Here is an 18,955-nt window from a genome sequence, read left to right as displayed (position 1 = left end):
CTTCTGTGTTTAGCCCTGCTGGTGATGCTGGCAGTGGCTTGGCTTGGTGCTGGGGGCTGGCGGGTGTTTGTCTCTCCCCGGCTGGTGTTAGGAAGAGTGTTTCTTGCAGCGTAACAGGTGTCAGGCAAACTGCTGAGGCTGTTTTGCCAGATGTGGTGGGTTTTCCCCTGGCAAAGGCACAGTGGTGCCAGGAGCAGAGAGGGGAGGTGGGACTGCTGGTGTCGCATCTCTGGAGACAGCACGGGATGGCCCCAAGTGCTCTCAGGGAGTTGGTTGGCATAAATGTGCAGGATGAGACTGTCACTCCTCCATGTTTAGCAGCCAAGTGGCAAAGCCAGAGGAGGGCTTGCTGGCCCCATTTCCCAGGCGGGGAACTGGGAGAGGATTTGTACAGCCTGACTTGAGCCATCGGCTACGCTGGGGAGTGTCTTTCAGTTCCCCCATGTCCCTGGTGGGTGATTCAGGGCTGCTGCATTAGTCACCTGCACTAAATTTCCCCTGGGGAGCCTGTCCCTGCCTGTACAGCAGCACAGCATTGGGGGTTAGATGGTGTCAGTTCCCCCCAGTGACACAGGAGATTCGGGGAGTTGACTGAGGTCTCTTGGGACAGTGGTGTTGGAGTCTGGGTGCAGCGCCCACTAATCAAGGGCTTGCTGGGCAGGGGCACATCTTGCCTTGCTCCCCAAATGTGCTCCCAGCACATTCCCTGGAGAGGTGCAGGGAGAGGGATTTTTTGCCATGGCAGGATCCATCGGGAGGAACAGAAGGGGATGGCTCCGTGCCGTTTGTCCCACCTGCCTGTGGGTTTCCCTCCTCCAACACCGAAGCGATGGTGCTGGCTGGCCGGGTGGGAGGACTAGAGCTGCCCTGCCTGAGGAAATGCAGCATTTGGCTGGGTTTTCCCTACACTCATTCCTGTCTGGGGTTACTTCTCCAGCCTGGTGTTTCTGGGTTTCCAGTGGCACCAGGCTGATGGGTGATGGAGCTGTGTTCCTCAGCCACCGCCGCAGTGCAGGGTGGCATTGGGCAGGGGCTGGACTGGAGCTGCCCTGCTGCAGTGCCCTGAGGCTGGTTTCCTGCACCATATTTCTTAATCCTTTGCCGAGCGGTGTTCCTGACCCCACCAGCAGTCCTGGGAGGTGCCTGTGGAGTTGGCAGGAGCTCCCCTCCTCCAGACAACCTCTCCCTGGGATATGGGCAGCCCCAGAGCAGGGAAGTCCTGGGAGAAGCATCAGTGTCTGTTCCCATCCAAGGAGGGTGGCTTGACCCAGCGGTTTGGCTTCCACAGGGAGCAGGGGGGATGTGTGTGTGTGCATGCATCTGTTTGGTGCTTTGGAAAACTGAGAATCCCAGGGCTGCAGGAGGCAGGTGGGATCCCTCCAGAGATGGGCAGGGACCCGGCTGAGCTGCAGTAGGATGAGAGGGGACCCACTGCCACGGGCAGATGGCACTGGTCATTGGGTGGCTGATGCAGAGGCTCGGGTTGGTGGCTCTAGGGCAGATGGGGCTGAGGCCAGTGGTTTGGGACACTGCACTGCAGCCCTGCAGAGCCAGGGAGCGCAGCGCTCAGGGGAGCTGTGGAGGTGCCAAGGAAAACAAGCGTGGTCCCTGCAGGGCAGCCATAAGCAGCCTGTTGAATGCAGCGTCAGGGAGCAGGCAGGGCTGGGGAGCTGACAGAGCAGATAATGAGCGGAGATGTCGGGGCTGACCCCGGGAGCACTGGGAATCGCGCGGAGCCGGCCTTTTCCATCAGACCCGCCCGCAGCTCTGTTGTGAGAATTTGCAGGGTCATGGTCAGCACTTTCTGCCATCCCAGGGCTTTTGGGAGGCGCTTGGGAGAGGGACTTGTCACTGCCCTGTGCCTCCTCCGTCCCCACCCTGCAGGGACGATCTGGGACTGGAGCCCAAGCTGTACAGAGCAGGACTCTTCCCACAGTGGGTTTGTCCTCAACGGAGCTGCTGAGGAGAAGGGGTGAGGTGGGAGAGGTGGGGAAACGCATGTTTGGTGCAAACCCTGCAGAAGGGTGGTTTGGTGGCGTTGGATCAGTACTAGCTTCTGCTGAGATTTGGGAAGGGGGGACACCTGACTCTCACTTCATCTTTGGTTCCCCTGGCTGGCGCCTGGTGACAGCAGCAGTGCCCCAGTCCCTGGGGTCCCCAGCCACCAGGGATGCTTCCCACCCAGTCGGGCAGCACACTGTCAGGGGAACTTGTTTTGCAAGAAAAATAAGCAAATGCCAGCTAGGTGGCAATGTGCCACCTGTGAGGAGCTGGGTCTCGCCTCCAATTTCCCTGGATTCCAAGCAAATCGATGTCCCTCAAGTGGCTGTGCTTTCCCCTCCACAGGACCAGCATGAATTTGTACCTGACAGATTTTCAAAGGTCTCTGAAGTCTCTGAAAGCTCTGTACAAGCAGCACAGAGGCAGAAAAACATGGTCCCTCTGAAGGACCGCTGCTGTGGCTGCTTTCGCCAGGGGACGGCACGGGAGGGGAGCGGCCATCCTCTCCTGTAATGTGCAAGCGAGTTTCTAGCCCGTGAAAAAATGCTCCGTTCCCTTGAGCTGCTGTTTGGCTTTGGAGAGAGGCAGCGGCTGGCGCTGGAATTTCCTCCCTCCTCTGTATGGATTTGGCTCTGGATTTTCGATTGGGGAGGCAGCCTGAGAGCAGGAGCTGGCATTCCTGGAAGAGCTGCCCCATACTGTTCCTGCCAGTGCTCCAGGGCTGTTTATATATGTACAAACCCAGCCAATTTTATAGCGTGCCCAGCTTCATTCATGGGAGGAGCAGGCTCCCGAGCTCCCAAGCTGCAGCAGCATAAAAACAACTTCTCCAAACTACAGCTGAGAGGCCTGTCCTGGTGCGCGGCTGCTCGTGACGCCTGCTGCAGGCAACGCCACAGAAGTTATTTAGGAAGACTCTTATTTTGAGCAAAGAAGATAATTAGGCAGGCAAAGCCGTCACGCAGATATTAATTACTGGCTGCTTAAAGACGTAAAGAAGAATGAAGGTCTTAAGAGGTGCAGGGTTTGCAAGTCACCTGGCAATGCTTTCGGCCAGACAGGAGGAGGCGGGAGAGACGATGAGGGGAAATGTGCATTGAAACGATGAGGATATTTACTTCTGAAACGCAGCTCTTTAGCATATGCTGCCACTGCTATTTATAACCTTTGAATCGTCTTTTCAATCCAGATAAGGCCAAAAGAAGTATTTTTTACTCAGGAAACTAAACAAACCACAGCTGAATTCAGCAGAGCCTGGAGCGTGGTTTTGCCAACCGTACCATGACCCGAGCTGCCTGCACCAAAGAAATGGGTGTAGGTACCAGATGGTATCAGACTCGAGGTTTAAGGGCACTGGGGAGCTTGTAGCTCTCCCAAGGGAGACACAAGGTGTTATCTTAGGTGACTTTGGATTAGCTTCTGTCTGGTTTCCTGCAGGATACCTGGGTATTGGGAAGGTGTTGGCATTGGGGGAGCTTTTGCCCCCTCCTGCTGGCCACCCCGTTCAGTGGTCCATGTGGAGGCTGCGCATCAGGTGCTGCTGGCCCTTCTCAGAGCCAAGGAGCCTTCAGACCCAGGGGGTGCTTATTCCCAGGGGGTGAAGGTGGCAGCCTGGGACACCCTGAAGTCCTGGAGATAAATGTGAGGTACCCGGTGAGGCCAGTATGCGAGGGTGAGCAGGGTCTGCCCGGGCGTCCCTCCTCCAGCAGTGATGGAAGGAGCATATGGGCTGTGGCCTCCAGCATCTCTGCTAATGAAGGAACCGTACGGCTGCTGGTTAACGAGGAACTCTCCTTCTGCCTGGCTTCTTCCCTCCCCAGCAGCTTGCCCAGCCCTTCACTTTCCCCTGGTCCTGGTGTGCAGGAGGGGAGATGATGCCCGGCTGAAGGAAGCAACTTCCCTGCCCCGTGGCAGCTCTGCTGTCCTCATGCCTTCACTGACACCCCTCGCTCAAACCCAAGGGGTTCCCAGATCTTTCATCTTTTTATTTAACACTGAAGGCAATTTTGGGGGGTTGTTAATTGCAATACTGTATTTCATTAAAGGGAGAGAGAGGGAGATATTTGAAGGCCATCTCTAAATTGAAATTGCTGAAAGTCTAATTGCTGCTGACATCAGGGACCATTTAGTGCTGTAAAACATAATTGCATCTCTGAACTGTTCTGAGCAGATAAGTGTTCCTCTGAACACTCCTCCTGGAGAAGACAGAAGAGCTGATGAGCATCCATCAACCAACCTCATGAAGAAGCAGCTCCCTGCCCTGGAGCTTGCAGGGGCTGGTGCTGTGTGTCCCAAATGAAGAAATAATAATTGCTGTAGTTTTTAAGTGAAAAAGCCCATGATGAAGCAGGGACCAGTTGCAGGAAAGAAAAGTTGTGCTTGTTCCTCACTCCTGGTCCTGTTGAACTCAACCACATCTGTGGAGCTCCCGACGAAGGAAGGTCTCCTGCCTGTGTGCTGGATCCAGTGTCTGCTGGGTTTTTGTGTAGGGCTAGGAACATCCTTCCCTCTTTGCAGCAATGGACTAAAGTCCTGCAATGCTGCCAACTGGCACCACATGGTCCCAATGCCAACGGGAATGTCCGTGTCCCAGCGTGGTGTGCTGCCCCTGGGACGTGTTCCGAAACCTTCCACAGGACACTTTTTCGTGGAGTAGCTCATGGTGATGCTGACTTTCAGAAGCGTCCCGATTCCACCTGCCTTCACCACCTTTCCCCAGCTGATGCTGAAACCCACAGTGGTGCCTTTGACAGTAGGTTTGTGGCAGAAGTCAGTGCTACCATCAGATCTGGAGGGCTTGCAGCCGTCAGGGTGGGATCCATCCCTGACAGGCCATGCACCCTCTCCCCGTGGAGGCACGTGAGCCACAAGCAGCAGCCCAAGTGGGTTGGTGTATGGACCAAGAGTGCTGCAGGTGCTGGGCAAGCTCAGCCCCAGCTGTAGGAGGCTGCTGGGACTGACAGTGCTGTTTTTTAGGGGTAACCCCAGGAGTTTTCCAGGGCTCACTCCTATGTGGCTCAGGGAGTTGGTCCATGTGCTGCTGGACCTGGACGAGGTGCTGTCGCACCCGGGGAGTCAGGAGCACAGGCAGCCACCTGCCAAAGCATCTTCAGCAGCCCTGCTTGGAAATGGCAAGGAATAATTTCTGTTCCTCTTGAGGAGTCATTTACCGACATTTTACATGGGGCTGTAAGTGCACAGAATTACTTGCTGCCTTTCAGGACCTTTAAAATTATCTCCATTGCAGAGGAAAATTAAAGCAATGGAAGAATAGGGACCTATCTTTTATAGTGCATTAAAAAATACCCAGTCTGAAGGTTAGTGAACCTGTGCTTTCTGTAAGGGAGAGCTAATCCAGACAATCCCCAGCAGTCTTTTTACTGCTCCACTCTGATCTCCCTGGCACAAAATCCATGAGCAGATTATCTTGGGAGCAGCAATGCTGATAAGCAGAGGGACTTAAGGCTTTTGGACTTCTTTTTAATTAGTTCTATAGTGGGTTTTTTTTGTGCACACCTCACTTTCTCCCAGCGTAGAGCCTTGCTGGGCTTTCGAAAGGCAGTCGCGACGCGGAAGATTCCCTGACTTTGGAAGGTAAAGAGCCCTCTCAATCATCGGTTCCCTCTTCTACGGGCTGTGCCAAAGCTCATGGGTCTGTGCTGCAAGTGCTGGTGCCTCTTCCATGTCTTGAGCATCTCTTGGACTGAGAAACTTCTCCCTGGGATGTCCCAGGCCACCGAGGGAGTGGATCTGCGACCCGGCGTGGGCCAGGCGAGGGCATGTAGCCTGCAAGGACAGGGGCTGGATAAGGGAGCAGAGCACAGATTTATCACTGCGTTTTGCCTTTCATCCCGCAGGTAAAAATAGAAGCTACTTCAGCCTCCCCGTCACCCTGGGCGCTGGTGGGAAATGTCAGCAATAAACAATTTCTGCCGACTCCACCAACAAGGGCGGTAGCGGCGCTGTGCCAGGACGCCGCGCTGCCCGCGGGCTCCAGGCGCGCTCGCCGTATCCCACAGCTAAGCCTGGAGACGCATCTGCCCGTTTTGCTGGCCTCTAATAATTTTGTGGCCCACTGAATTAATCAAAACGCCCAAAAGGTCAGTGGGAGAAGAGGCCGCATTCCTGTGCAAGTCAGATTTATTTTCCTTTTTAGAGCCTGTGTTAAATGCCAGACCCTGGCTGGCACCTTCCCATCAATCTCTCCCAATTCGTGGAGAGGAAAGAGGGTCAGAACCTGCTAATGAGTTCAGCTCTCCTAATGGTTATTTTATCATTGGAGCAGAATAATCGTAATAATAATGATACATCCTGCCTGCTGTCTGCAGAGCGCAAAGCTGCCTTTGTAATGCCTGACAAAGACACTTATTTATATTTTTTATTTGCAGCCTGTGTGATTAGAGGGCAGTGTTTAGAATAGCCCAGCCGAGTTAAATACATCTAGTAACAGTGCTTTGAGTTTAATTGCTGCCCTTTTCTTTTTTAGGCATTTGCTCCCCTAATTAAGAGCACAATTGAGTTGCATCTCAGCTGTGAGGATGGGTGGGAGGAGGAGAGCAATCAAAGAAGGGCGATTCGGCCACTTTACAGAAGGGCCCGTTCAGAGCTTGGTGTGTGCCTGAGTGGCTGCTGCAGCCCGGAGGCTTTGAGCCTGATCCTGTTGGCTGGAGATGGTGGGTCTCTCACAGCCAGGGCTGGATGTGCTGCCAGGGGTTTTGCAGGAGCGGTGAGACCGGCGCCGGTGTTCTGGTGTTGGCTTCCCTGGCTGCTTGCTCAGCGAGCTCCCCGCTCTGGGAGTACAGGGGCTGGCTCTATGGCTGAACTGCAGCCCCGTGGGGGTTTGCTCGGAGCTGTTGTTGGCTGTGGGGTGCCTCCCATCTCTGGATTCAGCTGGAGATCTCCTGCCATCTCCTCAGCACCCCGAGCAACCGTGGGGCCAGTCTGCCTGGGATCGGACATCCAGGGACACAGGCAGCTTGAGCATCAGCCTTGTCTCTGGATCCTTTGCCCAGGAGGTAACGGAGCCGGCGGGGCCGTGACCGTGCCTCAGGTGCTTTGCTCCTGTGGGAGATGTGTCCCCAGCATCCGCCACCCCGCTGGCTCCTGGCTCTGGTGGCAGAACTCGCCCACGGCTCCGTAGCGGCACCTTAGCTGCCAAGCCCCAAGTTAGCCTGATCCCTTTTGTCATCTCCATACGGACGCGTTTTAAAACAATTAGCACAACATGTTCTGCTGATGTTTCCACATCCCTCTGCCGAAGGCAGCCCCTTCCTTGACTTGCTATCAGTGAAAAAAAATCCCTGTGTAGAGGAAAGCCTCTCTGGAGCTGGTGGAGAGCTGGGGATGGAGACTGGCAGGGCTCGGGAGGAGCCACACACCCCTGTCTATGCCCTCCTGCCTGCTTGCAGCTCCAAGATCAATGGGAACTGCTCAACGTTTGCTCAGGGACCAGCACTGGGGAGCAGGACCTTCGTCCCCAGCTGTAAAACACACATCTGCTGCTGTGTGATGGTGGTTTTGGGTTTTGCCTGTCTTGCCGGAGCAGGGCTCCCCAGTGCCCTCACCCCTGGGGCAGGTTGTGGCTCCGAGGGGACAGGAGGCTTTGTCAGTATTTCCTGGCCAAAGTCTGTTTCCGCGCCAAGCTTTTAATTTGTTTTATAAATTGCCAAATCCAGCAGGCTAAGCCGCAGGCCCCCTTCTGTGATAAAAATAAAATAACAGCTTGAACTTGGGAGGGCCGAGCGGTGGGGCTGGCAGGAAGCGGCTGATTAAAGGGCAGGTGGAAATGATGAGGCTCCGAAACCGGAGGCTTCATCTTCCGCTCTCAAGTGAAAAAATGCAGATTTGCTGAGTTTTGCTGATTTTGCTTTCGCCCGTGTTATGTGGAGCCTCCTGCTACACCCGCCCTGGTACGGCGGGCTGTGCTGGTCCCCCGGGCTGGTGCTCTGACTGTGCCATACGTGGCCGTGGGCTCGCCATCGCGCTGCCGCGCTTTCCTCCTCCTTGCATCATGTGGAGCGAGTTTGGCCGGTAATTGCTCGGGAAATGCCCGTTTGGGCCAAACCCAGAGATGACGCACCAGGTGCTTAGAGGTTTGGCCTCACCCTGCATCAGGTCCATCTTCCCTGGCAAGTAAACCCCACTGATTTATGACTTACCTAAACCAATAGCTAATGTGCCATGAAATTACTCCAGAGGGGGGGGGGTGGGTGTATATTATTCTGGCAGAAAGCTCTCTGAATATTTTCTCTGCTTTGAAGGCAAAGCGTTTTCCCCGGAGCAATGATTTTTATTTGGTAGCAGGCAAACCTGTAGCTCACTTGTGTTTGGGGTGGAAGATCGCTGTGAAATTGCAGCAGGAAGGTTTCAGTCCCTTGAAAATCCACCGCCTCCCGGGGCGCCTTGCTGCAGAGGCTGTTTACACTGGAAAAAAAAGCACCTTATTTCCTGCCATAAAGTTTGTCTAACTTACCTCCCAGGCAGCGAACCCTGCTTTGATATTAAGCAAAATTGTTCTGGTTTTTATTTGGTGTTTCTTCTTTTCCCCTGCTCTGAACCTGCGTGCACGAAGGGAAGGTGCAGTTACCTTGGAAACAGCGGTGGGATGCTGCGCGGTGGCAGGGCAGCGCTCGGGCAGACCCCTTTTGGGATGGTGGGCACAGAAAAGTGTGGGTTGTGGGGTCTGGAAGTTCAGGTCTGGCAGCAGGTGAAGCTGTGCCAGGGGAGATGCTGCTCTGTGTCTGGGCTTTGGTCTGCAAATTGGGTCTGGGAGCCTTGGAGAAGCTTAAATCATGGTTTTGGAAAGCATGTCTTTTTAAGGCTTTTCTCCTGCTTTGGATTAGCAAGACTTGCTCAGATTGTCCATAGGGAAGGAGTTCTCAAATCAAACGTACTTTTGCTGCTGAGGCTCTTTTGGTTTGGTCTCCTCTCCTGCCCATTCCCTGCGGTCCCATCCCAGGAGCTGCCCTATTGCTGCCATTCCTGAGTTGCAGATGCCGTAAGGGAACACTGCTCTGATTAAAAGCTGTTGGTGTTTTTCATTTTAACCATAAAAGTATTTCCATTCTCACTGGGTTTAATTTACAGTTTGCAGCCAAATTGGAGCTGGGAAGGGATCCCATTGGTGGCTCATTTGTTTGAAGGTGTCAGTATACAAATACGCGTTCTGGGAATGGCAGCGGCACTGGAGCGGGGGAGATGTGCCGGCAGCGGGTCTCGGCTGTGTCCCAGCTGTGCCCGGATCTTCCCAGAGAAGAGCCTTCATCTCCTGGGGGACAGGAGGCTTCTGGCTGCTTTGGGGCAGCTGATAGATGGGGGCCACCAGCGTGGAAGCCCACAGAGGCAAATCCTCTGTGCTGGCTGCAGTGCCCGGGTGAGCAGCAGCCACTCATCCCTCTCGCTCCTCTCCCAGGGCTGTGCCAGCCCCGCCGGCCAAACGTGGGGGGTGGCCACCAATCTCCCAGCATGAAGCCATGTTTCATAACAGGGCTCACAGGAGGATGCTTTATGTTTCATAATGTCTGCAGCCATTTCTTTAGCATCTTCATCCATTCCTTTTGTGCTTAGAGGGAGAAGAGGCGATGTTTGCTGGGCCTCACGGGTTAATAACGTCTTTTCTCCTTTGCAGCCACGCTGGGGACGCTGGATTTCAGCTTGCTCTACGATCAAGAAAACAACGCTCTCCACTGCACGATCAATAAAGCCAAGGTATGTCTCAGTGCTGGTGAGGACCAAATATGCCTGGAGCTGGCCACCTTTGTCCTATGTTATGGGGCCACCAGAGCCCTGCCAAAACCATGAGGCCACCCGAATGGCACGGCTGTGCCAAGCCAATGCAGCAGTGAGGGCAGTGTGTGGGGACAGCCGGGTGTCCCTGTGTCCCTGGGCTGCACTGGGGGCTCTGCTGTCCCCAACACCCAGTGCTCTGCCCTCTCCTTCCCTTCTGTCCCTGCCTTTCAGGGTATTTCTAGCAGGACAGAGACGGCTGCTCATCCCCGTGATGAGGTGGTGGTTGCAGCTATTGATGCTTTTAAGAAAAGCACCCAACCCGATGTTGTTATTTACTTGACGCTGTGACCGGCTGTCAGTTTATAAATGGCTCTTTTAAATGCTGCTAATCATTGCCACAAAGTGCTCTGCCTCAGCGCCTTTGCCGTCTGCGTGATTGAAGCAATTAGGGGTTTTTTTGCACATTTTGGATCAGAAACAGATAACTGAGGTCCTGATTCTGCCTCCAGGCCTGTGGAAGGTGCTTCTGGGCACTTCTCAGCTCCTCCCTGCTTCCCCTGGCACGAGGTCTGAAGCAGCAAGGACTCCAGGTCAACACAGCTAGTCTCCACCAGCGGTGGGTTGGTGGAAGAAAACTTAAGTCCCTGTAGATCTTGGAAAGGGATGGAGGGTTTTTACAGAAGATGGGAGAAACTGCAGGAGAACAGGCTGTAAGTGGGAGCCCCAGAGGACCATTTGCCTTCATAGGATGCTCCTCTCCCCTCCAGCTGCAACTGGCTTATTTGCAGCCCGCACCCTGGAGCCCTCTGTACTGGGTGCTGAGCACACACGTCCCCACCCCAGGGTTTGAGCCCTCTGTACTGGGTGCTGAGCACACACACATCCCCACCCCAGGGTTCTCCCCATCTGGAATAGGACCTCGGGCATGAAAGCTGGGCTTTGGGGGTGAGCGTGGAAGCATCTGCCCCAGCAGACCTGGAGCTGCTCCTGGGCAGGGGACAAGTGCAGCTCCCTGGGCAGGGATGGGGCAGGGAGGAGGCAGCCAGTGGGTTTTGCATCCCTCCCTGCCACCCCCCTGCCTGTTGCCCATGAATTCACTGGCAGCCTCTGGGTCAGGCTTCCCTTGGTGTGCTCGGGAGCGATGCCAAGAAGGAGATTTCCAATCTATTTTGCAGTGGGAGGAAGACAGGGAGGAAGGAGACCCGCAAGCGGCAAGTGATAGATCTAACAGCGGTGCGAGCAAAGGCAGGGCCGACGAAGGAGAGCCCTGGTCCCCCCCGTGCCCACCCGGCTGTACAGGAATAGCAGTTCCTGATCCCATCCCATGGGACTGGGGCACCACACGGTGCCAGCATCGCCCTTCCTCGCGGGGTGGGCAGACCCCCCTTCGCCGCTCTGACATTCAAGCGTTCGAGTCCTGTTCATTTCCATTCTGCTCTCATTCTCCCATTTTTCTCTTTTATTTACATTGCCATCTGCTCGCTCTCATTTCATCTCTCGCCTGGGGAAAGCTGCCAAAACTTGACTACAAAAAGGTAAGGGCCAGGACCCCGGCTGCCGTCGGTGGGAGCCGGTGTTTGCTGTGTAGATGATAGAAGTAGTCCTGTAGAGGAGGTGACACAGTGGTCGGGGACCACCAGGGCCACATGCAGGAGCCACAGTGCAGTGCTGGGACATGTGTTGTCCTTGGACCTGGGCTTGGGCTGGCCTGGCCTGGCTGGTGTCTTGGGGACAATGTCTCAGGCCCTCAAGGAAGATGCCCTCGGGACACGTCCCATCTCCAGTAGCTCCTAGAGCTTCAGTCGCTGCCAGCAGCTGTTAAAACCTGGACTAATTCAGCCAAGTGAGAGGTGTTTTTCTTTTTCCCTTCGACACCCCCCCACAACAACTCTCTCTCTCCCTTCTGATCTTTTTGCTTCTCTCTATTTGTTTTAACCTCCAGCAGTTCTATGTCTGCTGCGGTCCCTCACGAGTCCCATTATTGAATCCTGGGCATCCTCAGGAAGGGGGTTAGTGGGCTCTTGGAGGCACTGGTGACAAGCTAAATCCAATCAGTCGTGCTCCGCCACCAACTTTCTGCTCTGCAGCCATCAGCTGCTGTGTTGTGCAGAGGTCGGGATCACCGCTTTGCGTGGGGGATTTGTCCTGGTGCTGGCTGCCTGGGGACATCTATGGTGTTTCTTGGTGTACACTCTCAGTGGGATCTTGGAGATGCTGGGTGTTTCCAGACCCTTAGGACAGCCTATAGCCCAAGTTTGGATGGAGCTGGAATAGGAGGAATGGAATAGGAGAATGGAAAGGAGGATTGCTTTGTTGCGGGAGGTACAAGTGTGGAAGCTGGTAGCCATGGGGCTATCCCCAGGCTGTGTGGTTATACCAGGAGCAACGTACTTGGTGCTTCAGTTTCCTTAATAGATTCCCCACAGATCTGCCTTGCTGTCAGGCACTTTGTGCCAAAAGATGGATAGACAGCCTATAGCCCAAGTTTGGATGGAGCTGGAATAGGAGGAATGGAATAGGAGAATGGAAAGGAGGATTGCTTTGTTGCGGGAGGTACAAGTGTGGAAGCTGGTAGCCATGGGGCTATCCCCAGGCTGTGTGGTTATACCAGGAGCAACGTACTTGGTGCTTCAGTTTCCTTAATAGATTCCCCACAGATCTGCCTTGCTGTCAGGCACTTTGTGCCAAAAGATGGATATCTGGAAGCTGATTTTGGAAGGCAGCAAGCGCCTGGCATCTCTGCAGGCTCTAGCCGGGAAAGTGAGGATCCTGGTTCCTCCTGGAGATGAACGGATTGAGTGTGGGGCTGCTTTTGGTCCACATCTAGATTATGAAGCCCGTCCTGCCTCCATAGGGCAAGGGAAGACCATGGCACAATCAGGGAGCATCCACCACCAGCCTTAACCTCTTAGGACAGTCTTATGCTTTGGCATTGCCTTTAGTGGATGCAACTGGGGTACGGTCTTGGCCAATGGGGCAGCCACCACACCTCTCCCCACGCTGCCTGTGCCCACACCAGGTTGTCACCCTCATTAAGGCTCACCTGGTGTGAGCCCCAGGCAACTGCTGGGGTGTGAGGGCTTGTTGGTGCTGCACCGTGGGGCTGAAGCAGATGCTGTCCTGGGGTACTGCAGCACTGGGGAGGTAAGGACCATAAAACCCCGTCGCTCCCGGGCAGTGGCAGGGCTGCGTTGGCGTGGGCAATGGGCAGGGGCTGCTCCCCGGCAGAAGGCTCAGGACACGGTGCAGGCAGGAGCAGGCAGGCTGCCAGCAGCCTCCTCACGTTAATGACTTTCAGTCTTGGCAGCAGCCCTGCCCGTGCCCTGCCTTTCACGCTTCAGGCGCGGCTGAATTCAGGCACATTGCGGCTCGGCTGGGATCGATGGGAGAATAAATCAGGGCGGTGTGGGAGCCTGTTTCTGGACTGCGGGAGCGTGGCAGGCTGGCAGGAGGGCTTTCCCCTTGCTGCCTGCTGCCACGCACGAGCACCACACGCTCTCCCGGTGTATTGCTCTGTGCCATCATGTGTGTGAAACATCTGGGCTGCTCCTGAGCTGTGCTGGGCATCGCCCTCTCCTGTAAAATGTGATAGAAAAGGATACGATTCATGTGCAGGCACCAGGGGCTGTGTGCTGCCGTGCCATGTCTTGGGTGAAGGTCTCGTTTTCTGCTCAGTCCTACAAAGCCCAAGCTGCTGCACAGAGTGAAATAGTCACCTGCTATAGGGGGATCTATAGGGGTGGGGCTGTGCTGTCCTGTTTGTCTCCTGCTTTTGGGAGGGAGATGCTAGGGGCGAGCCTCAAGGGGCAATGCAGGCAGTGGTGCAGGCAACTCCCTGGCCCTGAGCAGGCCATGCAGGGCAGATGCTGGGCTGCTCTCCCTGCGTTGCTGGCTGCAGCCACAGCTAGAAAACACCCAGGAGTTTCCACCCTGCTGAGCATTTAGATGTTCCCCCCACTTCCAACTGAAGCCGAGCGCTGGAGGTCTGCACTCAGCATTACTTATGGATTTACTCATAAAACATTTATCACTGCAGGGAAATTCCCATCTTGAAGCTGTGCGTCTCTTCTGGGCTGTCACGGGGGGAGCACAGTTTGCCCCATTTTGGAATGGGATGCCTTGGCCTGGGAAGAGGTGTCCAGGCTGGTTTTTGGGAAGCAGGGAGTTCATCGTGGGGTGAATGATGGCACGAATCCGTCTCCTGTGATTTCTGTATGCCTCTAGCGTGGCGTTAATCGGCAGCTCGATTAGCCCGACTCGTAATTAAATCCTATTGATTAGCTAAATGTCACTGGCACGCAGAGCAGCTGGCAGTGGCTGGGATGCAGCGGGGCTGTCGGTCTCCATAGGATTGCAGCAGGGATGTTGGTGTTGGGTAGAGGAAGGGAAAAGATGAAACTTGCTCTTGGCTTCATTGTCCGTGCTGTGATGCACAGCACCATAAATTGGTCCCAGCAGAAGGACTAGCTGGAGCTGGGACTGCACTGGCTGAAACTAATGGGAGACTCTGTCCCCATGTAGAACCCTGTGGTCCTCCTCTGCCTCTTGGCTCCCTCAGAGCACCTTCAGCCTGGAGATCCCTCCATGCAGGGGAGGCAACAGTGCTGATCACGCTGTGGGTCCCTGGGAGGAGCAGGCTCCCACGGGAGCACCTTTGTGGGGCATAGTCATCAAGGCTGCCTCTCATGTTAAATTCAGCTCCATGCCAAACTCAGATCGAGTGACATGGGAGGGAGGTAGACGTGACATCAGGAGCCATTTTCCAGGCTCCTGTCATTCCATCTTCCATAGCACATCTATTAAAAAAGCCTTTAATAGCCTCCTCAGAAGGTAATTTAATTGAACTGAATTGATGGGTGAATTACAGAGCTGCCTGTCTTTCTCCATCCATTTTCATGGGAATTTGCTTGCTTGCTTCTGATCTCATTTGCTGCGCAGCATCATGCAGGTGGAGCACCTCCACCACGGAGGCTGTGGGGAGCCTTTGCTTTGCTGAGCAGAGAGCAGTTTGTGTTCCTGACCGGATCCCTCCAGAGCCTGGGGACCAGCCCAGCCCCTTGCTGCCCTTTCTGCTCACGGAGCCACAGCTGACTCCACCATCTTCCTCCCATCCTCTGTACCTGCTGCCTTCCTCTTTTGCTGGGCGAGGGACATCACCCGAGAGGCACTGCAGTTAAAACAGAGCCATTTAGCCTGCATTCGCTGCTGATATTTTTATCCTTTTGGCTCTGCTTTAGAAGCCAAATCCTCTTTGCTGGGCACCATTTGGTCTAACTTGCCCCAGGGCCACACTCTCATCTCAAAAGCAGAGTCCTCACCAAGGTCAGAAGCAGCTCGGACCCTTGACCATGTGGTGTACATCAGGGAAGGGTGGGATGGGAGGGTCCTGAGGGGCTGCCTTGGTGCTGGGTGTGTTATTTCATACATGTAAAGTATGGAAGTGATTTACCCCAGCATTTCCCCCATTGATTTGCCCAAAGCCAGGCCTCAATCACTACATTTTCATTGCACCCAGCCTTTCCACCAGCAGCCCATATGAATGATTTCCTGCCAGATACACATATTCATTAATCCCAGGCACCGAATTCTCTGCTCATCACACAAAAGGCATGATGAGTCTTTAGTATCACCCAGCCTGGTTTCCATGCCCAGGTTGGAGCCAGGGTTGGATGGGTACCTCTACAGAGAAATCCTCCTCTAATCCAGACAGAGCAGTGCCTTCAGACAGCCTAGAAATAACTCTTGCAGGGATCCCGCAGCCAGGCTGGAAATCATCCAAGGACTTTTATGGTGTAGCCATTATCATTTCCACTTAGGACTGGTAAAAATTAGGCTCCATTTTTCATGCTCCTACGTTGCTTCCCTACCCCACAGAGTTTGTTTCCACGCAGTCTGTGCCGTTACGGCTTTGGGCTGAGTTTGTGCATCACCCTTGGATAATTTTCAGCCCACTGGTTGTTTAGAAGAACAGCAGGTTTGTCTCCTCCCTCTGCCCGAAGCAGGATCAACTCCAGAGCATCGTTATAACAAACACGATCCATGTTGTCCTTTAAGAGCTGTGAGAGGCTTGTAGAAAAATCCATCAGGAATGGCCACAGCGAGTCTTTCCTTGTGTTTCTGCTCTGGTACCTGCCCATTTCCCTGCAAACCCCACGGCAGTCGGCTGGCGACAGCCTCCCGCTGGCCTGAAAGCTGTTCTTCCTTCAGCTGTGCCTTAATAACGAAGAGTAGGTAGGTGCTATCACACCCTCTGGGAGCGCTTAAAAGTAACACCACAACAGCAGAGGTGTGTGTTTGCTCATAAGCAATTATTAAATGACAAAACCCTGTAATTTTAAGCCTTGAAAATCACTGCGCTGATTTGCTTAACCCCCAAATTAATTGTGATCAGGGTGTCGGAGTCAGCTGCTGGAAGAGCAGAGAGGTGCTTTGCGGCCGATGTCAAGTGTGGATGAGAAGCCTTCGGGAGGCAGCTCCTCCTCGGCACAAACCGCAGACGATGTTTGAACGCTGAGTGCACTTGGCTTTTGCTGCACAGGCCAGATCCTGCACCAACCATAGTCTTCTACTTTCCCAATCCTGGGGAAACTGTGCAATATCTCCGTGGACCAACGACATTCCCGGGAAATGGGCATCGATAGATGGGCTCAGCAAAGCCACCCTGCCTGCCCAGCGTCTCAGTGTTCTGACTCCTGCTTTTTGCTGTTTCCTTTCCAGGGCCTGAAGCCGATGGACCATAATGGTTTGGCTGATCCATACGTCAAATTGCACTTGCTTCCCGGAGCCAGTAAGGTAAGATGCCTTTTCGCTTCTCCTTCCTTTCCTGGGTGTGCACCTTTCCCTTTGAAACCAGACTCGGGGGGCTCCCCGGGGAGCAGCTCTTCACCAGAGGCTGCTGGTTGCTGCAGCCAGACCTCGCGTCTCCTACCCAGCTCTCACTCAGGTGAGCAGGACAGAGTGGCAGCAGGAGCTAAGAACTGGGGCTAAAAACATCCTTGCAGGGGCAACAAGTGCCTTTTTGATAAACCATTGCTTGGGAGCCAGGTGCCAGCCCTGACTCCTCACCCTTGGGAGCAGGGGGTGCAAATGCTGCACTCCAGAAGCACCTGGAAAGCACCAAGTGAAATGATCTGGAGCTATAAACAAACCAGCTCTTTTTTTTTTTTTTTTTTTTTTCCCTTTTTCTTTTGCATTTAAAACCCCTCAGATCCTAATAAAGCAGAGTATAAATCGTAAGGGAAATATTTCCATCTACTTAGGTTCAGCGCTTGCTGGAGAGAAGAGTAATTAAAGATATTGATGTGTAGTGAGGGCTTAGTGTAACTGATGGGGATGTTGAATTTAAATGCTAAATGTATGTGTTATGAATATTAATTGCACTCTTATTTTACACTAAAGGGAAGACCTTTTTGGGGGAGGTATATTTACTTGTTACGGTTCAGTTGAATTAATTCATAATGTTCAGGGCGGTAGAGGGAGTTTTTAACCACATTTCAAGTTCTGCTGGAAATAGGAGAGCCAGGAGCGCTTTCATCAGCGATATTATCTGTCATTTCCATGTTTTGCAAATGCATTGATTAGCATTTCTGCTGGAGGTGATGGAGACCGGAGAGGCGGGAGGGAAGCTCTGAGCCGAGGGTAGCGCAGGAGCTGCAGACTGTGCAAGGCAGGAGCAGCCTCAGGGGGACCCTCTCCTTGTCCCCATGTCCCTCTGCCTCTGTGGTTGCTCCGTCTCTGTGCCTTGTTTCCCAACAGCACTGCCCCAATCTGTTCTGGGAGAGGTGAGCAGAAGTGAGGGGATCACGGATGTGTCCAGGGCTGGGTGTTTCTGCACAATCGTTTCAGCAGCAGGATGATCTCCAAGTCCCTCGGGTGTTTCTATCCCAGTCTTGGCTCTCGGGCACCTGCGTCAGAGCCCAGGCCAGAGCTGTGGGAAGGAGGGTGGGATTCATTCGCCTCATGCACAGGTCTCCATGTGAGCTGGTTGCTCACTGCTAAGTCATCCCAGATGGGAGAAAAAGGCCCTCCCAGAGCTCAGGTCCTCTGATTTAATTTGTGTCCCTTGCCCAGGGCAGTGTTAGCTGCTGGGTGATGCCCATCATGTTACTCCTTTGGCTGAACCCACTTTCCATCCTGAAATCAGGATCAGGCCCCAGCAGGTCTGAGCAGACAGTGGGTGCCAGGAGGGCACTTTCCCTCCTGTCCTTATCACCCCTCAGCAGGCTTTACGCTCCCTCTCTGATACATGTCTCACTGCTCGGGCTGAAGCCTGTCGTGGTGGCCACAATATCGCTGAGGAAGGACATAAAGTAGGTGTGGGATGAAACCTGGTGTGACAAAGTGCCTTGTTTAAAGCAACTTTGCAAAATCAGGAAAGATTTAAGGCAAACGAGGTATTAAATCTACGGCGACAGCAGGCCATAAACGGCTGTGCCTGTCTGCAGTCTCCTTCTGTTTGCATCGCTCTGCTGTTGCCCCTGGCCATGCCTCCGGGCACGCAGGGATGGACTCGGTGAGGCTGGTGCCCAGATCCTGCAGCGCAGCCTGACCAGCACCTTCTGCGCTGAAAACAAGCTCTTGCCTGAGTGACAGGGAAAGCGATGGCTGTTGCAGGGCTTTAGATGCTGCTAATTGAGTCCCTGCATCCCAGTCGGCTCCCGGAGCATCACGCCTTGCTCGGGGAGTATCCTCCTGCTAACCTGGCGCTCAGCGTTTAGCAGCTCCTCACCCAGCCTCAGCAGCACCGCACGGGGCCCGGGTTTATTTCAGAGGCAGGAATGGCTTTGGGAAGCTTAATGAAAAACACAGCACAAAATGCAGAGGCTTTTTTGTACCTCTGAGCAATCACACCCAGAGCAAGCAGCTTCACACAAAGCGTTTGGGAGTGAGATGCTGTGCTGTGGTTCCTCGATGTCTCTGCTGCACCAGCAGCTACTCTGACCGGTGGTCAGAGTCGAGTCAATCTGGAAGAGGTCGTGTGTTTGGGGTGGTTTTGGTGGGGAAAGGATGTGCCCACAAGGTGACTCTCAGCTGCAAGCACAAGCTCTTTTCTTCACCCCATGCTTCACATCCCACTTGCTTCTGCCTCAAAACTGGTGAACCAGAGATGGGGAAGGGAGCAGCTTCGCATAAAGATGCACAAGATAACTTTGAAGTATTGATTTTCTGAGAGTTCCTCATGGCCAGCGGTGGCTGAGGCAGGGATTGAACTTTCTAACTTTACACT

At 54.0% G+C, this 18,955-nt stretch overlaps 1 protein-coding gene across 3 annotated transcripts in view; it reads left to right on the top strand.

The window, feature by feature from the left end:
* DOC2B (double C2-like domains, beta) overlaps positions 1 to 18,955 on the top strand; it is a 47,097-nt gene that overhangs the window by 12,511 nt on the left and 15,631 nt on the right. For all 3 annotated transcript variants that reach the window (XR_001413274.1, XM_014953168.1, XM_014953167.1), the window contains exons 2-3: positions 9,629 to 9,708; positions 16,447 to 16,521. Coding sequence is in view for 2 of the 3 variants with exons in the window: in XM_014953168.1 (XP_014808654.1) it covers positions 9,629 to 9,708; positions 16,447 to 16,521 (155 nt within the window). In the remaining variant the exon portion in view is untranslated. The remainder of the gene's footprint in view (positions 1 to 9,628; positions 9,709 to 16,446; positions 16,522 to 18,955) is intronic.

Source organism: Calidris pugnax, unplaced genomic scaffold (assembly GCF_001431845.1).
Source record: "Calidris pugnax isolate Ruff unplaced genomic scaffold, ASM143184v1 scaffold133, whole genome shotgun sequence".
Lineage (NCBI taxonomy): Eukaryota > Metazoa > Chordata > Aves > Charadriiformes > Scolopacidae > Calidris > Calidris pugnax.
The sequence above is the reverse complement of the archived record's forward strand: the minus strand, read 5'-3'. Positions and strand labels throughout refer to the sequence as shown.